This window comes from Trachurus trachurus (genome assembly GCF_905171665.1).
Source record: "Trachurus trachurus genome assembly, chromosome: 21".
Taxonomy (NCBI): domain Eukaryota; kingdom Metazoa; phylum Chordata; class Actinopteri; order Carangiformes; family Carangidae; genus Trachurus; species Trachurus trachurus.
Genome location: NC_139899.1, coordinates 20,763,666 through 20,786,282, shown reverse-complemented (window position 1 = coordinate 20,786,282; position 22,617 = coordinate 20,763,666). Strand labels below are relative to the sequence as shown.

The window sequence follows — 22,617 nt, the reverse complement described above, 5'->3', positions numbered from 1 at the left end:
GTAAATTTTTCAGAAATTTGAATTCTCAGTGGCTCTGCCTCCTGAAGCAGCCTGGGCTGTTTCACAAGTTTTAAACAGATTCATTTGTAAAATAGATGCAGTTATCATGTTTGGCCACTTGGGGGCACAGGCAACTTGCAGGGAAGGGATGAAGACCTGTGAGCAGGGGTGTGAATGGTGTGTGTGTGTGTGTGTGTGTATTTGTGGGTGTGTGTTGGGGTAAGGGGGTGGGGAAGTCCATTAATTAAAAGGAATATGATCCAAAAGACTCTGTGCTCACTCATGACACATCATGTCCCACAAGAGAGGAAATAAGACAAATGCCACAGATGTCCCTTTTTTCTCTGTCCTGTTTTCCTCTTGTTGTAGTTTTTCCTCCAAATCCAAATGTTGGACAGACAGTGCCTTAGTATGTTTTGGTCTCCTGAGTGGATCTTTCCAGTACACCCATCTGTCAGACTTTTTTTTTTTTTTTCCCCTGCCGTCCGAGGAGGGGTACGGGGGCGTGTTTGTGTTTGGGCCCGCGTGGGTGGGGTCGGTGGGGGCGAGAGACCAGACGTAGTACATATCACATCGTAGGCCAAATATCCTAATAATCTGATCTACTGACTGATGTACTGTTCCAGTCATATCCGTGTCCAGGCACAGATTGTCCCATGTAGTGGATGTTATGACACTTTTTTTCTGCATTTTGTGCCCAGTGCCCGTACAACCACGCCTTTCCAGTTCTTGTTTGTGTTTGCTTTTTCCACCTCAAACTTAACTAATGTTTTATCCTATCTCGGCTCCCTCTTTTATTATTGTCCTCTTTCCATTCTCCTTTTTATTCCCATGAGAGATTCCTTGACACTTGTGGAATCAACTCGACATCATCTCCTCCGCTTGGACTCCAAATTGAGTGGAAGTGTTAATTGTTTGTTTACAGTCATCTTTGCAGGTGCATCAGCAGTTGTTTTACCTCAGATAATTAACTTAATGGAAGTAGGTTTGACATCTTGCAGCCAGCAACATGATTCCCCGCATGTATGTAAATGTGTGGCGGTTATCGTTCGTCAGCAGAGAGGAGTGTTCTCACCTGCAGAACTAATACTGTTAATGCATTCATATCATGGAGGGTTATGTAACTGTGCTAGCTGAGATGGAAAGTGCAGCCACCTTGCCAGTCTTAATGCATTCAGCGCTCCACAGTGTCAGATGGCCCCAGTGATCCAGGGGGCTCAAGATGGCAATGCTGTTTTTACAGTCCGGATATGTGTGTCCGTGTGCAGGCCAGAATATGCATGTGTGTGCTGCAGTGTTTGTCAGATTAGGCTCGGATGTGTGTATCCATATGGTTCGATGGTGACACATTTGAATCCATCTGGCCTTCTGCCAAGCGTGTGCACGCGCAAGCTGTGTGTGTGTGTGTTACTGTCTGTACGCTGAGTCCTTCCCAACCTCCTGTGTGTTTTTGATGTGGTGTTTATATCCCACAAGGCCTATATATAAGGCATGGGGCTATATGGTCAGAGTTTGTATCACCAGCCGTAATAGGTGGGGGGTTAATTAGTTATCCCATGACAGACTGTCAAGGGAAGATAGTCCCAGTCCATGCTGGTCTCTTTGCTCTGTCATTGGTTGAGAGACTGCTCAAAAGTAAACACCCATCAATCCTCCCCGGCTCCCTGTCTCTCCTCCTCTCTTCCTCCCTCTGCTGCCGTTACAGACAGACAGACCCCGGTGACATGAGTTGTGGAGAAGGCTCCCCTCCTCTCCTCCGCCTCCTTTCTCCCATGCACTGTAATCCTGACACCGAAAACCGCCCCTCAGAGAACAAGTGTCAGTCTCAGAATAGAGCGTGCAGTCAGCTCCCCCTTTCTTTGCCCCCTCTGTTAAGCATGTTAGAGAGTGCTAATGTTGATGGAGGTGACAATTAACTATACAATGATCACAGTGATGGCGCTTGTACCGCTGCCTCGCAGCCTTGCTAAAGAGATAAGTGACTGATCTCAACACGACTGGGACCGGGCACATAACAGATAAGCACATAAAGGGACAGTTACTTTGGTGCACATAGTGTAAGCTTGGCTACCAGATGTTGTGGAAGCTTTATGCTGCGTATTTGACTTGCTAATATCAACAGCCTATTTATAGTTCCTGTTGAGGCTTTGAACCTTAATGGGAGCCCTTGTCATTTCATATGTAGGATAATAAGTATGCATCATATATGCAGCACACCAGATGATTCTCTATGGTACATGTTGCTCTTTTAAAACAACTTTTGAAGATGTGTTAACCCCGGGAAAGGGCTAAATTTCCATTTGAAGCGAGGAAGTGTGTGTGTGTGTGTGTGTGTGTGTGTGCAGGGAAATGCCACAAGTTGTGTTGTACGGCCGGGGCTTTGCCTTATTTGTGCCACGGACCAGTAAGCACACAAGTGCTCACATTCGCTTCTGTTGCTGCTGCTGCTTCTGTTTCTGTTGCTTCTCCGAGTGCCGACTCCTTTGCCAGGCTCCCGCGGCTGACTCTGGAAAAACAGCGTGGGGAAATGTTTGGGAGACACAACCTGAGATAATGACCACCTTGCAACCCCACTGTCAGGTTGTGAAACGACCCAAAGATATTTGCATGAAATAAATGAGAATCTTTCTCACGTCCGGCCCTGCCACGGCCAAAGGTTTACTGTCGCAGATGCATGCCCCATCTGGCCCTGCTCTCCTCATTTTTTAACTGCTCGGATACACCATCATGGTTTTTGTTCTTGGTTATGGATGATATTTGTCAGAAAGCTCAAAATGAATCTTTTAACTCTGGCGTTGTATTTTAAGTGTAGCAGGGCACAGATTCAAAATCATCACAAACGAGTGTGAGGTCAGTTAAATGGTTAAGAAATTCCTCATTAGACTGAACTGTCACAGTGTCTCCAAAAGTGAGTCCAACCTCTTTGTTTTGTCCTGTTTGGGATTTCGGGGGAATACAGGGTTGAAGGAGGTCAAGTGGTCCTCTATCCTGAGCAAACATGGACATGGTGACAGCCGCTGGGACAACAAACCTCCACGAGAACCAGGCCGTCCTGCCAACTTTCTCCCCGCCTCTCCGCTACCAGCACGGCCCCCCTGCCCCTCTCTCCCTCCAACTCACCCCTCAGCCCAGGGCTGTGATCCTGCATAGCTGGTATAATGAAGCCATATAAGCCTGTTATTTGCTGCTTTACGGCTTGTTTTATGAAGGTGAGCTGACAAGCAGCCCCCAGAATGGTTCCTGTCACTTTAACAGACAGCATTACCAAGAGAAAAGGAGCGCTGGGGAGGGAGGGCAGGGCAGACCGGAGAATGGGCCGGGGCCTTTATGTTAGTCCTGCCAGGGCTTTGATGGGTAGAGGTCTGGCTGCAGGCTATCACTGGTACATTTTACGTCTTCCACCTTTTGTCAGGGGGACATTATTGACGTTTGACCTATGTTCTTATTCCCACCTCCTCTTCACTAATCAATTACCACATCGATCCATTAATCAGACAGGGTGATGGCCAGTGAAAGGGCCCGTGGGTATGTGTGAAGAATTGTGGGATATAGGCCTCAGGCTATCGGAGGAGGAGGACCTTTACCTGTGGAGCGCCACAGTTCAGCATGTGGGTGAACAATGACTCCCAGCTCTTACATTAAAGGTGTCTGTAGGTTCATCATTCACAAAAAAAAAAATCTTTCTCCATACAGTGCATGAGATTTGTGTGAAAAGCGATTTATTAATGTAAGCAAAATATAGCTGGTTCCTTAAATTGCCGTCGTTTCACACAGATTCCTCTCCAGAGTGCATGGAACATCTATGAATAGATTTTATATTAAGACTAACCATCGATTTAAGGTATTGCGTACAGAAACATGCGGTGTATGCGCTTCGTCATACTTATTTCCCCACAACGGGAAATCAGAAGCACACAGTTGCTCTCAGCCCAGAAGCCAACGGGGAGAGAAAGCGGCAGGAAGCGTTCTTATTAACGCAGTGCTATTTAGTGTGACTTCTGAGACACTGGCTGAAATATCAGCAGCCATTACGCTGTGCGGCTAAAAAGGAAGGATGCTTTTTGAATGAGAGCAAACATGTTTTTGTTCGTCCGACTGTTTCCATGGAGGTTATGCAGTAGCATAATTGTGTGTAGGGCACAAACAGAAACAGATCAGACACACAGACAGCCAACAGATCAAAACGGAAGCTGCGGGAGCGGAACCCACCATGCTTTGATTAGGTTTGGTTTGGTTTCGGTTTGGTGTGTGCAGACTAAAGCCGTCACCCCAGTCCGTCTCTGCCCTTTGCCAAGTTGTTTGCCAAAACAGGGAAAAGATTTGGGAAAGAAAGTTAGAGGGAGAAAAGCTGTGGGCTGTTATTGTCCGCCCCCCTCGCGCTGACCAGGGTCCAGCCGACAGTCACCCAGCTCTTGTGGGTTTAGTGAATTGAGAAGACACTTCTTGTGTGGATTTTTCAATTCTTCAACATGTCATTTGGCCGGGAGTGCTATTGTCCCCTGGCCCTTTTCTCCCTGCTCCTTCTGCCGAGACGAGTCGTGTCATCCCCTCGTGATCAGCACTTTTGTTGCCTTTGTTTTTGGCCCTACCTCAGAAGTCCATCTTGTCTTTTATGTCCCTGCCTTTCATGCATAAGGGAACAGTTGTGGCCTGTTGTGGGGCTGTTCCACTGCATTTCCACCAGTGGGGTTTCCTTTCATTCTCTTCAAAGTACTACAATGGGGCTCTGAAGGCCTGAATGGCCAATGCAGAGTGCACAATCCTACAGAGCCCGCTCATTTTGTTTTGCCAGAGTCAATAAAAATGCTAAGTTAAAAGCTAACCCCCTTATGCCCTCCTCCAATGGAGTGACTTGTTTGACCTTTTTAAGTTCCCCTCTCAATTAACTTTTAAAGATAAATTCATTGATTTTTTTCTCCCCTTTGAACTGTCATGTAAAGTTTATTATCTGCAAACATCTACCGGTAATTGGAACTGCATTTATATTAAATGTATTTATTTCAGATTATTTTTTTCGTTTCTGTACCAGCTACTCAGTGGTCACAACTGACTTAGGGATTTATCAGGTTTTCTTCCGTGACAGACAGACAGACAGAGAGAGAGGGAGTGACAACTGTCAGTCATCAAGACCTGCTAGTGACGCCTGCAGGAAAAAAAAGCCCTTATGTCTTTTACACTTTGACATTTCCCTGTCCTGAGACCTAGATGAAGACATCTCGGTCCTTCTAAGGAGGAGTGGGATTTAACTAGTTTTATGTGGAGGGATGAGGGATGGAGGGGGGGAGGAAAGGAGGGGGGGTCGGTCGGTCTGCAGTCGTCTCTGGGCATTACGGCAAAGGCCTTGCATAAAGGCATTGTGTGCCGATTTGTGAGCTGGGAGAAAGCCGGGGACTTTGAGGAGGATTACAGGTAGACAGACATTGGCTGCTGAAGATAACCGCCATGACTTCATCCTCATTGTGTAGATTAAGGCATAAAACCCAAACTAATGAGACAGGAAAGGGGGAGAAGGCGTGGATGGGATGGATGAGTAAGGGGTTTTGTTGATGGTGAGAAACACTGTCCCTGGAATTAGCTTTTTATAGCCAGGAAAAGGAAGACATGAGGCCAGTGGGCGAAATAATCTGAGGAAGTAAAAAACATTCATGCTCCAACCTCCGTGCCAAACGTGAAATGCTGAACTTTAGTTAAATGGGTGGAGACTTAGAGGGATAAATTATGATCTCCTCTGCATGTAGGGGCGGTGTGTTACACCTTTATGATGACAAAGGGACACGTGAACAGCACATGTTGCCTCTAATGGTGACGGGCTGCTGCTGCTTTGTTAACTGCTCAGGGGCAAATTTGAGTCTGGTCTTCATTCTCAGTTGTTTTTTGTTTTTTTACAGTTAGTACAGTTATCATCAACAAAATGTTAACAGGTCCAGTGTGCTATTGTTTGTCCTGCTCCTCCTAGTCAAAGAGAGGCCAACCCACCGTTAACTCTGCAGCCCCCCCTCGATCTAATCTGGAGAGGAGTGGATTGCTCATCCCAGGCTTCAATTTGCTGGAGGGCAAGCAGGGAAAGCAGGGGGGCAGGAGAAAGAGAAGAAGTCGAGGAAAAGTGTTTGATTCCTTCCTTTCCCTGTCTTGGGTGTCTCTGCTTAATTTTTCAGCATTTCTATGCCGTCCAATTGTGTCCTCAGACCTGAGGCAGTGTGAAAAAAAAACATACAGATACAGCATCACGCTGTGAGGAAGACTGCGTGCGGAGAATGCTTCAGCTCTCTTTTTCATTCTCAAAAACAAACCAAAAAAAAAAACTGTCAGACAGGCAGGTGGACATGAGGCTAGGTAAATATTGATGACTTTTTGACCATTTTATTTCCCACCTGCAGACAGCTTTCTCCACACAAAGGGCCCGTCAGCGCTTCAGCAATATCGATTTCCTCCCTACTCTTTATTCATCTTTATTTCCACCAAATTTAATCAGGAATCTTAAGCACCGCAGACCTCAGAATGTAGTTTGCATATTAAGAAGTCGCTGATTATCATGGGGTAGAAACACAGATCTTTAATTTTGTGCATTTTAGACACAGCTTCTGCCGGCGCCGCCACACTGGAGATAATTGTGGAAATCTACATATTTAGAGGGAGGCTATCGTCGGGGCCTGTTTTCAAGTGGGCCACTTGTTATCTGCTGTAATTCATGTGGTAGGATGAATATTACCACCTGAATTAGGCTATTATGCTGCCAGGTGGAGGCCAGCAGAGTTACAGGAAATGGTAATCATCACGTCATGATAATGAAGCAATTACTACGGCTGTTTGTAATACAGTATCTTGTGCCAGGCCACAATCGGTCACCTCATGTCAAGTGAAATATGGACCACGGTTTAATATGTTTTATGCCGCAGCCATGACGTCTAGTGTTTGGCATTTTAGTTAGTTTGTTAGCTAGTTTAATTATGGAGTCATTCACATACAAGTGTCCAGCCCGCAGGGACACTAGTGACCGTACATGATGCCAAAACTACAGATGCAGTAGTGAAGCATTTGTCAGGCAAGAGCATAAAACTACATTTTTAATATGGTCATTCAGCCGCAGGAACATTTTAATGACAAATCTGGATGATCTCATTCATACATGTGCAAATTTATCATGGAGCTACTTGCTGTTTTCTAGGAAAAAAGCTCACAAAAGAAGCGTAATCTGAAGCAGCACCAAAGTTTGGTGTGCGTCTGTTCCTCCCGTAATCCGTCATTTCTCAGCGACCTGTTAACTCGAGAAATATCGGTGACCCTGTCTGAATTGCATGAAGGGGGATTTCACAGATAAGGAGATGAAACTTAGCGGAAACAGGAGCTGAACGTGGCAAAAGTGTACATCAGTCACATAGTTGTCTGAGAGTGGCGAAGATAAGATGTGGAGTTCAAGGATACGCGGTTCAAGGCAGATTTATTGTAGTTAGGCACTACAGAGACTCTGACGGTGGGTGTCAGATCATCACAGGGCTATTCTGCTGAATTGAAGATCAGTTGATACTTCTATACCTGTGAACTGCTTTGTCCAAGACGCTCTCTGGTGTCGGGGAAGAGACGGATGCAAATCTGCATGTAAAGAAACTCTGCTCGGCCAGCGTGGAGCGACGGCTGCTGCTGCTGCAGAACAATGTTCTTTTTGGATGTTCACATTAATTACTCGTTGGACAGCAGGTCCAGATATGACACACACTGTACTGTTGGGTCTGGAAAACTGAATATGCATGACTCAGTAAGGCCCATGTCTAGTGTAACACGGAGCTCACCACCCTCTCACCACATTCCAGCCTCCCTCATCACCCCCACCCCCCTCCTCAGTGCCACTAGGCCTGGGTCTGCTGCTGCTGCCTCCCAGCTAATGAGAACCAGTCCCATCCAGCACCATATAAACCCACTAACACACACTTACCTCTGATCTCAGACCAGTAAATGTTGTCACTGTGGCCAGCACCCACCACTTTACAGCTGCTAATATAGCCACACAACCCCGTGTTATCATAACCTTTCATGTAAAAAACAGAAAAGAAAGAAATAAGGAGAGAGAAGAGGAAAAGAAATTGGTAACATAGGTGCATATGGCGCTTTGCGGACTGTTAAACGTATAGAACACAAGCGTATATAGTGATTTAATAATGGGAAAATGTCAACCAGATGTCGAATGGTGTAAATAAAAATTTCCAGATTGGATGGAGTGCATGGAAGTGATGTGTGTATGTGACGACGATCCCTATAGATCCCCACTGGATTGTGATGTTAATGGTTACTTGACCGTACGAGCAGCTCCTTTGGGGGTTTTATGGGAAAATTAATTATATTTTTTATATAGCCACCAGGTCTGCCTTTTTTATGTATAATTTGTTAGACTAAAACCAGAGCCAGATTAATCCAATGAAAAGTAAATGAATATAAAAAATTGTTTTAGCAGATTATGATTTTGAATGAGGTACAAGAAAAATGTCTCTTGATCCATTAACCAAACACAGTTGAAAATAAACTAAATGCGACTTTCCACTGTTAAAATGACTTCTTTAGTTCTTTCCAATAATCACAAAGAACTCACGGTGGTGAAATATTGAATGTTTTTACGTTTTTGTTTTTTTTTAGCTTTTTGCAACCTAGTAATGTAAGCAGCAGCATATTACCGAAGACATTGCAAAAGTGAATGTAAAATGTCTACTGGTGTGGCAAGTGTAACATAACACACTTTTACGTGAAGCAAAAGTGAAACGATAAGCCGAATAATTGCCTCACCGAACGACATATTCTGCATCTGTATTGATAACTGGTTAATCATTAAAGGGACAACGAGGAGTTTCTATTTGGTTATAAAAAAGTTGCACGTTAATGTGGATGAATCTACGCTACCCACACTTGTTAATGGCTCCATTTTCAATAAATATATTGTTTTGTCTCTATCGTTATTTTGTTATTTTAATTAATGGTGGAAATGCTGGACGAGCCGACCAGCGTTTCCTTACTTTGTGTTTCGCGGACGCTGCTTGGCGGGTCATGAGAATAACGCCGCCGAATCGCCGTTTATGGTCGGAACTACGACGGTATCTGATCGTCTTCGAACCTCTGACTTTCATTCTTGAGGAATGTATGAAAACACTTCGCTTTCCAAAACTCCTCATTGTCCCTTTAAAGTCATTTCTCAAGAGATAAAGCTAATGCTTTTTTTTATCAGAGTGAACAGAATATCCAAAAAAGGAAGAGAGCGCACACTCAAAAAGAAAAAGAAGCAGTCAGGAGGTGCTCGGCTAGTAAACAGTTTAAAAAGAACAAAAAGCCAGCAACACTCAGTGTCTTTCTGATGTCTTTATTGCCTCACTGGTACAGGCAACTACCACAGACCAGTTTCGACAATCAGTCTTCGTCAGTGTGTGTAGTGTCAAAGTGCTGTGAACAGAATATCCATACATTTCAAACAGTGTCACCTTTTTATTGTGAGGAAACTAGTATGCAGGGGGGTTTCACTAGTTTCCCCCATTGGCCAAACAATGATTGATTTAATTGAGAGGATAATCAGCAGTGTAATAACTGTGAGATTATGATAATGAAAACAGCTGTTAAGTTCCAGCCAAAATTCTGGTTCTTCAGCTCAACATCATCTTTTTTGTTGCTTTAGTTTTTATTGAGAGTTTTTCCTTCATAAAAGTATATAAAACCAACATTTAGACAAATAAATACAAGAACAAATACAAACATGTGGGAGTTACATTCTTAACAACCTGTCCATTATCCTGTTTTCTTCTACTCAGTCAAGTCTTTCCTGTGGTCTTGAATTTTGTCCATTTCATCCGTTTTTCTTTCGAGCTGAGCTTCCTGTAGTCTTAGGTGGTGTGTCATCTTTTCCATTATGTAGATTAGTCCAACATCGCCTTGATTGAATCAAGATTTACCAGTAGCCGTCCATGTAGTGACAAATCCTGCTCTCTGATACATCATGATTGATGTTACAGTCAGTAGAATTGAGAGGCTCAGTTTTATCTCGGCAGTCTTGTTGTGTTTAAGATGGGAGGGATAGAGATGCTGATGTTGGCCTCTGTTTCTGACCTCTGCTTCTCATGTACCGTCTCCAACCATCATCGAGGCATCTTCACTTCCTCTCCACCCTTTCTCCTTTTATAATGGAAGCTACTCTTAAATTACAGCCTCCATCTTTTTGTACTTCGGTTATATTATGCTTTATTTGTCTTTTAAGTGGGCACTTAAAGTGGCCTTGTAACATTTCCCCCCCTGAGCCGTATATGCACAGAATAGACTGATTTTCATTTAGATTCTCAACAACCCCCCCCCCCCTCTTGCCCCCCCTACCACTCGGCACTGACTTCCGTCCCCTTACCCACTATTTTCCTCTTTTTCTGTTTACCATTTTTCCATCTCCTGTAGCTTTTTGCTCCTAAAATCTACGTATTTGCTGGTAGCATGGTGGTGTGCCATAGTCCTTCCTCCGACCATTACCATGTTGTCTCCACAAGCCTTTTGTGATGACTGTCCCCCCATCTCTAATAGGCTCTGGGTACCTGGAAGCTGGAAACAACTTGAATTAGTTTGAACTGCCTGCTCCAACCACTACACCTCAGTTTAGATTAGGCCTTATTGGCACTTGAGGGCATGTGGAAGCGTAGTTGACAGGATTAAGTGGCTATTGAAGTGACTTTATTCTCTTTTCTTGTCTTTTTCTCTGTAAAAAGGAGCTAATCACCCCCCTTCTTTAATAGGAGGAATACCCCCCTCTTCCTCTCTTTCTCTTTGCAGTACGGTCCCTCCGAGGGCTTCTGATGCCCAGCGAGAGTTAGCGGTGGGAGATGCTGTTTCCCACTGTAATTTCACATATCTGATCCTAAACATTTACAGTAGCTATTCATTTGGACCAATTGTTTCAGAAGCCAGATTGACTGAGGCAAACAATTAAGATGTGCGTGCAGTGATTGTGATTATTGGTGGTGCACACAGTCGAGTGGGTGTATGCGCATGCCGCATGTACTGGGCGGTACACAGGCCGAGACTGCTGCGTGTCTTATGACCTTTGGATGTGATGATGAGCAAGTATTAGTCAGTGAAATACTTCGTAGTGTGATAACAAGTAAATGTGAAAAAAGAAACGCCACCAGAACCAGATTTGTGGTGTGGTATTTGCAATGCTGGAGCATCATCTAGAGAAAAGAGAAGACGTACACAACAATGGAGAAATACATAATGTACTTTCTCTTAAGTTATAGTGTGGGGGGTTTTACTGGGTAAGAATTGTTTTAACACACTTTTAAATGCAAAAAAGTGAAGGCCTTAGTAGATGAAGCCATAATTTTCCCTTTTTAGTGAAATATTCCAGCATTCATTTTATTTCAGAATCTGATGGCAGTCTTAGATAATTGTATTACCATTTTAGTCATCTTCATTCATTTTACAATTGTGCATTTTGTGAATAACATTTTAAATCACAATTACATCTTAAAGTTTCTGCATTTATCATGCATGTTTTTCCATGTGGTTATTTATTTGACTAAAAGAGCAGAACCCTTCAATTTAGTCAGATTTCATCAATAGTTTTCATAGCAAGGACTAAAGTACGGACTATGAGCTTTGGAAAAGACTGTTGTTGTTGTTGTTTTCTTTCTCCAAACTTAAAATTTTCCATGACTCAGCTCCAACCACTGCTGCTACTCCTACTCATTCACTCTCTGTCCTGCCTGGATATTCAGCAGTGTGGCAGCATTAGCATATGAGTGGCTCAGTGTTTGGGTGAGTTTGTTCTCACCAAAGAGCGCCAAAGCACAGGTCAGCGTCTCTCATCCACTTCAATGAGCAGCTGAAGGGCAAACAGAACTCTCAAAATGAAACGTTTCCAGACTTTCACTATAGTCTGGAGGATGTGGCCTCCTCCTCCTGGATCTTCATGCGTGATATATAAACACTGTATATATTATTTTTTAAGATAAATGCAGCAACAACCTTTAATTATTCTTTGCCCTTACTGTTGATACTGTTCATGTGTCATATGCACCAGAGACATATGCTTGTGCATTCATTGTGCCCCCTTGCCTGAGTGTTGTGTACATGAATACATGTCTGTGTGTGTGCTTATGTATGTATATGTTTGTGTTGAAAGGGAGAGCGGCTGGCTCCTGCCCACAGCCTGGCGGTTACACGCTGAAGCATGGCGTCCTCACCACCACTCCGCAGGCTCCTCGCTGCGCTACGTCCCCCGCAGGGCGGTTCTCTATTGCCCTGGCAATGATGAGCGAAAATTGAGGAAACTGGCCTCGCTGGATGTCGACTGCGCCGTCTTGGACTGCGAGGACGGCGTAGCCCTCAGCAAAAAGGTACAGAGACACACACACACTGACACACATGAATGAAACAGAGTGCCAGGAAGGAAGAACACACACACGCACAGCTGTTTGATCCAGAATGATTTTAATTCCAGCTCCCTCCTCCTCCAGACAGGTGCTAGGTCTTAATCACTGAAAGGAAACTACCTAAGTGACATGTTTAAAACAAGCACATTTCACCCCATTATGGTGGTATAAAGGCAGTGGTTCCCCCCCTATCAGAGTCCTTTAAAACAAGGTGACCACGTCCCACTGGGTGAGCAGCGGGAAAGCACCAGATGCAGCAGGTTAAAAGCATTCTCCTCCCGCCCACTCGACCTCCCCATTGGCCCTCCTGAACTGCCCATGAAATTGTGATTGGAGAATGGGATAAAGAAGGGGCCTGGGTAAAAAGTTAACTAACAAAGGTTTTTAAGTCATGATAATAAAGATGATTGATATGGCTGGAGGCCGTTCCTGTAGCAGACAAAGACAATAAGATGATGCCCTGTGTGACTGACAGGCTAAAAAACTGTGACCCCGCGATGGAGACTGGTGGATGTCGGAGCTTCTTGTCTTTATTAGTTTTTTTTTTTAAGAGAGAGAGAGGGGGAAATGTGGAGAGGAATGCAGCACTGAAGCAGCCATTCAGGCTTGAGGAGAATTCAGACGTCGGACTCTTGAGCTCTCAGCATGTGACAGGTTTATGTCTCTGTCTCATTTCAACTAAAGTTTCCTGCTTCAATCCACTTATTTCATTCACCAGCCCACTCATTTCACACCGAAGTCAAAAAATTATTTTCAACTTTGAGTTTGGGAAAAAAGAAAAAGAATTTTGAATACAGTATGATTTCTTTTCTTCATTAGCACTGGCAGGTTGTTCCTGTAGAGCATAGTATCCAGCCATGTGCTATTAAAGATAAAGGGGTAAAATTACATTAGTTACAGGGAAGCCCAGTTTCTCTCAGCTGGTTTGCTACTTCTCTCCATGCTAGCACTGTAGCATTCTGAGTGAACCGCTGTAATACCGCCACTAAATATGAGGAAATGGCTCAGTTTCCTGCGTTAAAATAATTATAATAATTAATAATTCCTTCTTGACTGAGCCAGCTACATTTGTACTACATTGTATAAAACATGACAACAGAACTGATTTCAGCCATTCATTGCCACCATAGAGTCTGACAGAGTGAGAAAAAAAAATCCTGTAACCCATTATGTGTTTGCTAGGTCATACTGTGTAATATAGAAATTAGTTATTTACTCAATAACAAAATGCACCTTTCCTACTGGCATCCTTTCTTCGCTTCCCACACTCTCAGCTTCTTCCTCCATGTGGCAATTGGAAATCCATGGGGGTTGTTGTGTAGTTATACCTTCCCTTAAGATTATTTTTTTTCCTGTTGGTAAAACAGTGTTTCTGGTGTGTGCCTCAATGTGTGTGTATGTGTGTGTGTGTGTGTGTGTGTGTGTAGGTTGCTTGTACCACTAAGACATTTGTTTTGGATACTAATTGCCAAGTTTTGAAATCAATTTGGCACAATAATTGTTGCATTATTCATTTTGTTTCTTATTCATTAGATACACAAGGGATATTTACTAAGGATTTGTGACCCCCCCCCCCCCCCTCCCTCAGGCACTACAGCCAAATTGCATTTGGCATTATTTACTTGAAAGCTGTATTGGCAGAATATTGAGAATTTTGCAATGTGTGTTTTATTGTGTTCCTGTTGGAGATACAAAATATGAGGTGCAGGAATTGAAATGTGTATTAATAGCTGCTGCACATGATTTATCATTGTTGAGGAAATACACATCTGACATTTAATATCCTGATGAACGAGGTGTAAAGGCTCATCTAGAAATATAACAGCTCTATATTTGTGTTGTCAATCTCACCCAAGCCTGACGAAACTTCTATTTTAATTAATAGAGCTGTTGACAAATGCGGTGAAATTTCTTATGTTTCACGCTATTTTAAAATTTTTTAAAAATTTTTTGGAGGGGGGACTTTTTGCCTCTTTTAGTTTTATAGTATAGTCAAGAGTGATGGGAAATGGGGAGACAGAGAGAGGGGGCATGACATGCAGCAAAGGGTCACCCAAGTGGGGTTTCGATCCGGAGCCGGCTGCAGCGAGGACCATAGCCTCTGCATATGGGGCACCCACTGAGCTAAACGGTGCCCCCACTTTCACGATTTTTAAGCTTTAAATTACATTACAACTAACTTACCCTCTATTATGCCAGATTCGGAACATCATGTCAACAACATGTCTTAACAGCAAATCCAATTTTATTTCTATGTTAATTCAAGCAAAAATATTATTAAATGGGCCAAATGAAGACATTTTTAAGGGAGGTATGAAACTCGTTGAGCAAAACACCACAATGTTAAATCGTAACATTTTCTACAGTGTGTACTGTAGCTGTGATTATATTCACCATGACAACCGCACAGTCGGCACCGTGTGTTTGCCAAGGGATGCCAGACCTTCAACAATGGAGTCTTAATGCATGTCTGGTGCTTTCTTTGGTGAGAGAACGGGAGCAGAGCAGAGACTGAGCTCTCTTTAAATGCCATCCTCCGCTACTGTTGTGGCGAAGGCAACAATAGGTTAGGTGAATACATGAGCTTAGTTAGTGGGTACGCATGGATGGGCCTTAAATAGGGCCACTGCCCAAAACCACCCTCCTGTTATGCGTTCATTAATGTATTCTTTTCATTATTTTTCACCTTCACCTTAAAACAGGGAAGGATATTCATGACAAAAAAGGTACGCGACGAAGGTCAGTCCACCCCCTCCTCTTGGAAATTGAAATCCGGGAGTGCCCGCTTTAATTGCCTGCCGCTTTGACTCCAAAAAAATGTCTGCGCTCCATCTTGGCAGTGATGCTGGCTGCTTAAGAGACAGGGAGATGAGAAAGGGAGTAAAGGGTAGAAGCCTCCCAGAGCTTGCTAACTGTCACCACGGACCCAGAGGGGAGAGAATGAGGAGGAGAGAGGGGAGGGAAGACAAGGCTGACTGCTCTAACACTCTTACACATATCATCATATCTGTATGATCAGTGGGGTGGAGGAAGAGGGAGGGCAGGTTGAAACCCCGGAGCGGAACTGACGGCTACACCTGTCCTCTCTCCTCCTCTCTCCCTTACCGTCTTGTTCTTTCATTGTCCCTCTCTCCCTCTCTCGTCTCCCCTCTCCAGGGTCCTCGGGGTTAAGATTGTTTATCTCTCTCTCTCATGTTCTCTCCCTGCCTCTTAGTGCCCTATGGTCCAGTATTCCTCCTGGTGTTTCTGTCTCTCCCTCTCTCTTCCCCACATGGGTCCCTCCATCCTCCCTGACTCCCCCCCGCCTCCCTGCCGTAGAGATTCTCTCCTAATCCCTGGAAGTTTGGAACTAATGAACTAACTGCTGAGCCACTGCCACGGAGCTTGGTCCCAAACTATACTGTACTTCACACTCGATTTCCTCTCCAGATGGCATGGTGGCGCGGCCGACACGACGGGGAGCACCTCTCGCACACCAGCACGCGCCTGCAAATGCACACAAGCACACAAGACATGCAGAACACAAACTTGCACATACACACACACGCACACACTTTTTAAGTCTGCACACGTACACACACAGGCTCACACACACACATATATACACACACACAAGCATGCAAGCACATACACAACGTGTCACAGTTGACCGCAAACTGTACATCACTCAAGTATGACACACCAGCATCCTGGGTCGTCACGTTACACAACCAGGGCCATTTGGTAGCACAATATAAATGAATTCACGAGTTATAAACAATGTAAACCAACACAAATAACCTCTGTTGACTGTTGATATTGATCAACATAACAAAACAGTCATTACTGCACAAATTTGATATTCTTTTTAGAACTCATTCAAATTTGTTTTAGAAAAGTCATAGAAATAAGGTCTGAAGAGATTTCACTCATTTTTATGTGCTGCAATAATTAACAGTAATTAATAGTTATACTCTACTCTAGTGTTCTTCTTCCTCTTCCCCACTGTTTGTTCTTTCTTTCTTTTCTATTATATGTATTGTTGTGTTGTTTTAAACTGTCTTTATGTAAATGGGACTACGGATGGAATTTAGCATTTTTGCTACAATCCGGCATATTTACATACTTGTATGTTCATCAATGTGCACTGTCCCATCTAAATAAACAAATAAATACAAATACAGCTGGTACCTGCAACACAAGTAGTGTGTGTCACAGACGCTAATGAACATATTAGACTCCAAAAGCACCGATAACTATCAACATCTTACATGTCAAATCTGGTAACATAAACTTCAGCCTGAAAAATGCAGCAAAGGAAGCTGACAGACAGACTTTAGATAAAACTCACAGAAATCATGTAGTAGTAGTAGTAGTAGTAGTAGTAGTAGTATATGTCTAACAGGTATTTTGCACTGGGATGGAAGGTATTGGTAGCATCTCTTGTTGTTTTACAGTAACTGTAACTAATACAAGAAATGCTGATGATGCATAAAATTCACATCTGTCCATTTTAGCTGATCTCATCTCACTATAGAAAACTTTTTTTTTAGTTCTTCTCCCAAAAAGGCATCCGGGTGTTTTTTTTGTTGTTGTTTTTTTGTTTTGTTCATTGATATTTTTCTTCCTTTTTTTCTTATTTTATTCTCTTCTACGCTCTTTGTTTTGTCCCTCCCTCAGTAACACCATCAACCACTGGTCCAGAGATTCACCCCTCTGTTCTTCACTCAGCTGCTCTTCAATGCAACCAGAGTGGATGACATTATTACAGTCCATTTCCTTTTATTCAGATGTAGCACAGTCAATACGTGGGCCATGGTCTATGCATGAACTGTGTCTGACACCAGAGATTTTCAACTTAACATAAATTATGCAGCCAACTGTCAACTGATACATGACCTCAGTTCAGTGCTCACTGTGTTATGCCAGAGGACACTGAAAAGAGCTGATCTCCATTTAAGTGGATTCAAATGACTAAACTCTTGACAGAATGAACTCCTGGGAAATAATGTTAGCCACTTGAATTATGAATACTGAACATTCATATGTAGTGTGTGTCCGTATGAGTGCGTGTGTGTGTGTATTTACATCGCTGCATATACAAGTGACTGGGTGTGCGTACGTGTGTGTATGTGTGTGTATTCCATTTACTTTTGTGCTCAACACCTCAGAGGACCCAGGAGACCTGAGAGAAACTCCCAGTCAGGCTGCCAAGACTCACAAGTGGGATGTGAGCTGCTCAGCCAGAAAATAGACCCCGTTCCAGCCAGATCAGAAAGACCTTCCATTCCAAACTCTACTGTCTGTCACAGTAGATGTGAGTGTGTGTGTGTGTGTGTGTGTGTGCGTTAAAGCAAAGCTGTGTAAACTTTTTTTTCTTAGCAGTGGCAGCAATGGCCACTGCAGCCACAGGTGGAAAATAGAGGTCGCTGGCTCTTGTTAAGCTGAATCCGATACTGGAAGTAGAATACCTCCAGAAGCTAACATGTACAGAAAATAAAAGCGTATTGATTGCAAGGACAACAACTGAAAAATCATAATCTCGGCACAAAACCCGCCATCACACCATGCGTTCATGTAAAAAAGGAAATATGCAAGATTTTTTACCTTTTTATTAAATTTAAAATATTAATGTATTAAAGATCTTCGGAGTAATTGTGATGGTTGACTTGCTATGGGGAGAATGGAGGCTCTCTGCCTCTCCATTAGCGTCTCTTGGCCGAAAACCAACCTTGCAAGATCAGCGCCTCCAACCTGTTGTCCCAGCTCTCGTCTCGGTGCCACCACAACACAAGCACGCCCCATAATCTGTAATCTCTTGTTTATGACAGATAAGACTACACAAATATACTCAATGTAAAACGTATATATGTTATATAACCACTGCTCCATGGATTGCCTTCTCGCTGCCTTCGTTGAAAACAAATGCACATGGCCAGGTGGGGGAGGGAGGAGGGCTAAAAGCGACCGGACTTGCATAGTTCCCCTTTTTAAATCAGCATCAAGCTAATCTGAATGAAAACATTAGCTCCTAGCATCTAGATTTTTGTGAGTGCCAGTCTCTTTCACATTTGTCTTTTTATAGCTGGTTGAAGTCCCACACTTGAGTTGGTGGAGTGTGACATTGTGCTGCAAAGAGTTACACAATTCTCACGGGAGATATTATCTGCTCAACCCAAGTTAAGTGCAAAAGAACAGGGATTTAGGACACGCCGTGGGAAGTCGGTGTACCATCCAAATGATTTTGAAGCTGTGATTTTAAGGTGAAATAGTTGCATAATGTTGCTTTAAGTGTCATGTGTCGGGTATCATTTGAGTCCTTTGGGGAGGGTGCTGGAGGCGAACGTGAGGTCAGGGTGCAGAGGAGAGTGTTGACAGTGCAGTGATTAGCATTCATTGCTTAAGCAGGGAGGAGGTCTTGTCTGGTTTTTAAAGACAGGAGGCATTTAAAGGACTGTGAGTTTAAAAAAAAAAAAAAAAGGTTTCTCATGTGTGTCTTTTTGTCAATACAGGTCGTAGATTTCGCAGATTATATTTCGTCTTTCTCAGGTCTTTCGATTGTCTTTTGAAACGTGCACTCCTGCAGCAGCCCCAGATACTGTGGGCGAGGGGTGAGGATTGAGGCCGAGCGAGGGATCAGAAAGTGCTGAGACATAGAGAACAGAAAGGTCCTCTCTCTCCCTCTCTCATTATCCTGTTACACCCTTGTGTTTTCACTGGCAGGGCCACAGTCCGCACCGCTCCGTGCTGCTACGTGGGCTGCGCAACACACCCAACACTTGGAGAGTAACCCTAGTAGGAGGAGTGATGATGGAGAAGGTGACGAGGAGAGGAAAACATGAAAGAAAGGGAGGAGGAGGAGGAGAGGAATGGAGCAGATGTGGTTGTATGGGGGCAACACTATATCTCTTACTTAGCAAGAAATGTATGCATAGATAGACAGAAAATTAAGGTCACCAAACCCCAACCAGCTATCTGAAACCACTTTCAAATTCATTTCTGTTACTAACACAATATATGGAGGAGAAGAGAAAAATTAAGTCTGGTTTTGTTAATCATATCAAAACATTAAGATCAAGTTAAAAAAAAAGAAGAAGAAAGGCAATAAAACAGTTTTAAAGTCCTCAACAACATTCATTGCACAGGCCTTTGTGAAATGGTGCGACTTTTGTTTATTTTGTTTTCACACTTTCTTCACCTTATTAGCACCTTGGCCGCATGAACCGATTGTGACTCCAGGATGAGTCAGTTCCAGGCAACTGGGAAAGATATCCATCCTCACAAGCATCTGCCCAGACTTTTTTTTTTATTCCCACATTACGGCTTTACTTTCATTTGCTCTGCCTCCAGAGCAATGTAACAGATTATTAGGTTACATGAGACTGCGTCTTATGTCTTAGCACATTTTAAATGGTTGTTTGTGCTGCATTAACATTTTCGAAATACAAACAGTTTTATGATGCATCAGCCGCCTCTGCCATATGGTTGGCCTAGCCACATTACTGCTCTCAAATCTGTTGAATGGTATTTCAATGATATGATCATGCATGTTGTGTACAATTACATTTAAATGTAAAGACACAGAAGTTTTTTTTCTCATCTAATGCATATAAACTCAGATGAACATTAATTTCAACCAAAGCTAGGACTGCATCACCTCTCACTACCAGCAACAGTCTTCAAAACCTAATGTAAGTCACTTACATACATAGCTTAATAATAAAAGAACATGCTTAAATTTTAGCTAAAAAATTAACAAAAGTAACAAAACCAATGCAGAAACACAAAAATAATTGTAGTTAGTCTTCCTTTAGTGAGTCCAGACGGGAACAGTAAGACTTAGCGCTTCCATTTTCTCTCCAAAATGGATACAAAGCCTTGGGAATTTATTCCCTGAAAACATTGCCATGCAGCTTGTGATGATGAAGTGTAACTAAACCGCTCTAATGAGATCTTTTCATGGCTAATTAAAGTGTATAAGTACTGTGTAATAACTAGCTGTTTTTCCAGCTCAGTCTGTCAGTTTTGACCAACTATGACAAGCAGGTTTCAATGATTTACAAATCCCTGCTTCTCTGTCCTGCTAGTTATATCTTGTTGTCTGCCCTGACAGGATAGCAGATAACACAGTGTGTTTCCAGCTGACAGAGCGAACGCCTGAATCTCTTTCTGCTACATCTCAGTTATCAACCTAGCCTGAATTAGTCAGTCATCTCACTCCAGCTTTCTGGAGTGCAGCACGTCACTTGTCAAAACCCATCCACGATAACTTGAAGCTTGCTACCACACAGACACACACACACACACACCGACACACACACATACTGACAAAGGCAGATGAACAAATGCATACACAGTCGCACTTCAGGCAGGCAGCCATCACCTGCAATAGTCTGCAGCTCATTTTAAATGGCATCGCAAGTCGCACAGCAGGGTGCAAAACGCCAGCTCTCAAAAGGTAAAAAAAAAAAAAAAAATGAGGGGGAAAACAAGTGTGTTCATTGTGACTCATGATCTCCCACTCTTTTTCCTGTAAACCGCACACACACATGTATACATCTATACATATTCAGAATAAAAGGTACAGCATACCACGGGTTGGAGGCTGTATGTCAGCGATGGAATACGTGATGTACGCTACATACAAGTTGTTTTTTGAGAATCTAGACCCACAGCTGTCAGCAGCAGAAATACTGAATGACAATGACTTATTAATCTTGTAAATTATCTTAATTTATGCTTCCAGTTCCTAGACTATTGATTTATGTACAATCATTATTTTACTAGAAAAAAACAAACAACCCAGGTTGTTTTATGGTCTCCCTAAAAATGCTATGTCATGCATGGTTTTTTTTTTGTTTTGTACCCCAATTTCTACCCTGCATATACAGTACATAACAACTACCACTGTACTGAGATCTAATTCAAATTGAATGAAGGGACATGGAGTGCGAGTCTACACCCACAGTCTGTCCAGAGGCGATGTTTGACGTTGCTTGTTTAAAGCGGCGTGGCGGCCAAGCTGGACGTCCATGATCTGATGCTGGAGAGGAAGGTGGTCCCGCTGTGGCCTGTACACACATCAGTTTGGATGCTCCGGTCTGATGTGGTGTCTACAAGGCAGCAGCCATGCTGGGTCACATATACACAGCACTCGGTAGGATCCTGAGCGTCAAGACTCAGGCTGTGTGTTAAGGAGCTGCCCTCGCTCTCCTGGAAGGTCAGGCTTTCTGCACTTGAAAAGCTTCATGTGTGCATATATGCGTTCGACGGGCCCTGCCCACTCGGCCGACTGCTCGCCCGCCCGCCCGCCCGTGTGTCAGCCTCTAATGATGAGGATGATGGAGGGAATCAAAGAGGAGATGGAGCTGACGTTAGGGCACGCTCTCCGTGGGACACCAGGTGATTGGGGAGGGAGCTTTGAAGCAACTTGTTGGATGGCTGTCCATTAATGTAAAATATCTCCTTTTCAAAGGGCTTTATTCAAGCTTGGAGTAGCGGAGCCCATAGGGGTCAAGGTGTCTGGCAGAATAATCTCTCTCTCACTTTAGAGAGAAGGAGAGATAAAAGAAAGGATAGTGCACAGTGACCTGGCTATCTCTCCTCAGCCGTACCTGGTGTCATGTTTTCAGAAACGCTGTCGCAAAAGGAGACAATCCTTGCAATGAGCGGTTTGTGGTCACATTAAAAGAATTTTATACATGCAGGCTCGCCTATATGTCAGGCAGATGCTTGAGCTGGAGACTCGACTCTCTCCAGTCTATTTGATCTGCAAATGTTATAAACCATGCTTTTTGATCACTTGGATCACTATTTATTTAGTTTGGTCAGGGATCAGTGTGACTCCCTGGCACATGAAGCAGCCAGCGGCTCCTCACATATCAATTTTCTCCAGTAACCATGAACTGCAGAGTTGACGGGGGCCCGAATTTTATCCACCAAGTAGCAGGTTTATGAATAGTGAATTATGGCTGCGTAAATCGCTCCATCCGTTTCAAGTTACCACGATACAGTTACGGGTCTATCTGGGCTTATGAGAGCCACGGTAAGAGAGAGGTTCCAGCAAAACCTGAGTAAGAGTCAAGGATCACAGTGCACTCATCATACGGTGCGACAATCCCTCGCGTCGCATTCAATGAGGGAACGGGGGAGACGCAGATGACACACAGCAGCCCAGCCCGCCCGTGACCCCTATTAAATCCGAGCAAATCTTTGATATGTACTTTGATACCATATTTTATTGATACTGAAGGGG

At 43.5% G+C, this 22,617-nt stretch overlaps 1 protein-coding gene across 1 annotated transcript in view; it reads left to right on the top strand.

Moving 5' to 3' along the window:
- The window catches only part of clybl (citrate lyase beta like), a gene marked incomplete at its 5' end in the record, with an annotated part of 60,533 nt that overhangs the window by 22,010 nt on the left and 15,906 nt on the right, over positions 1–22,617 (top strand). Inside the window, one exon of the mRNA XM_083996674.1 lies at positions 12,134–12,347. Coding sequence (XP_083852800.1) covers positions 12,134–12,347 — 214 coding nt within the window. The remainder of the gene's footprint in view (positions 1–12,133; positions 12,348–22,617) is intronic.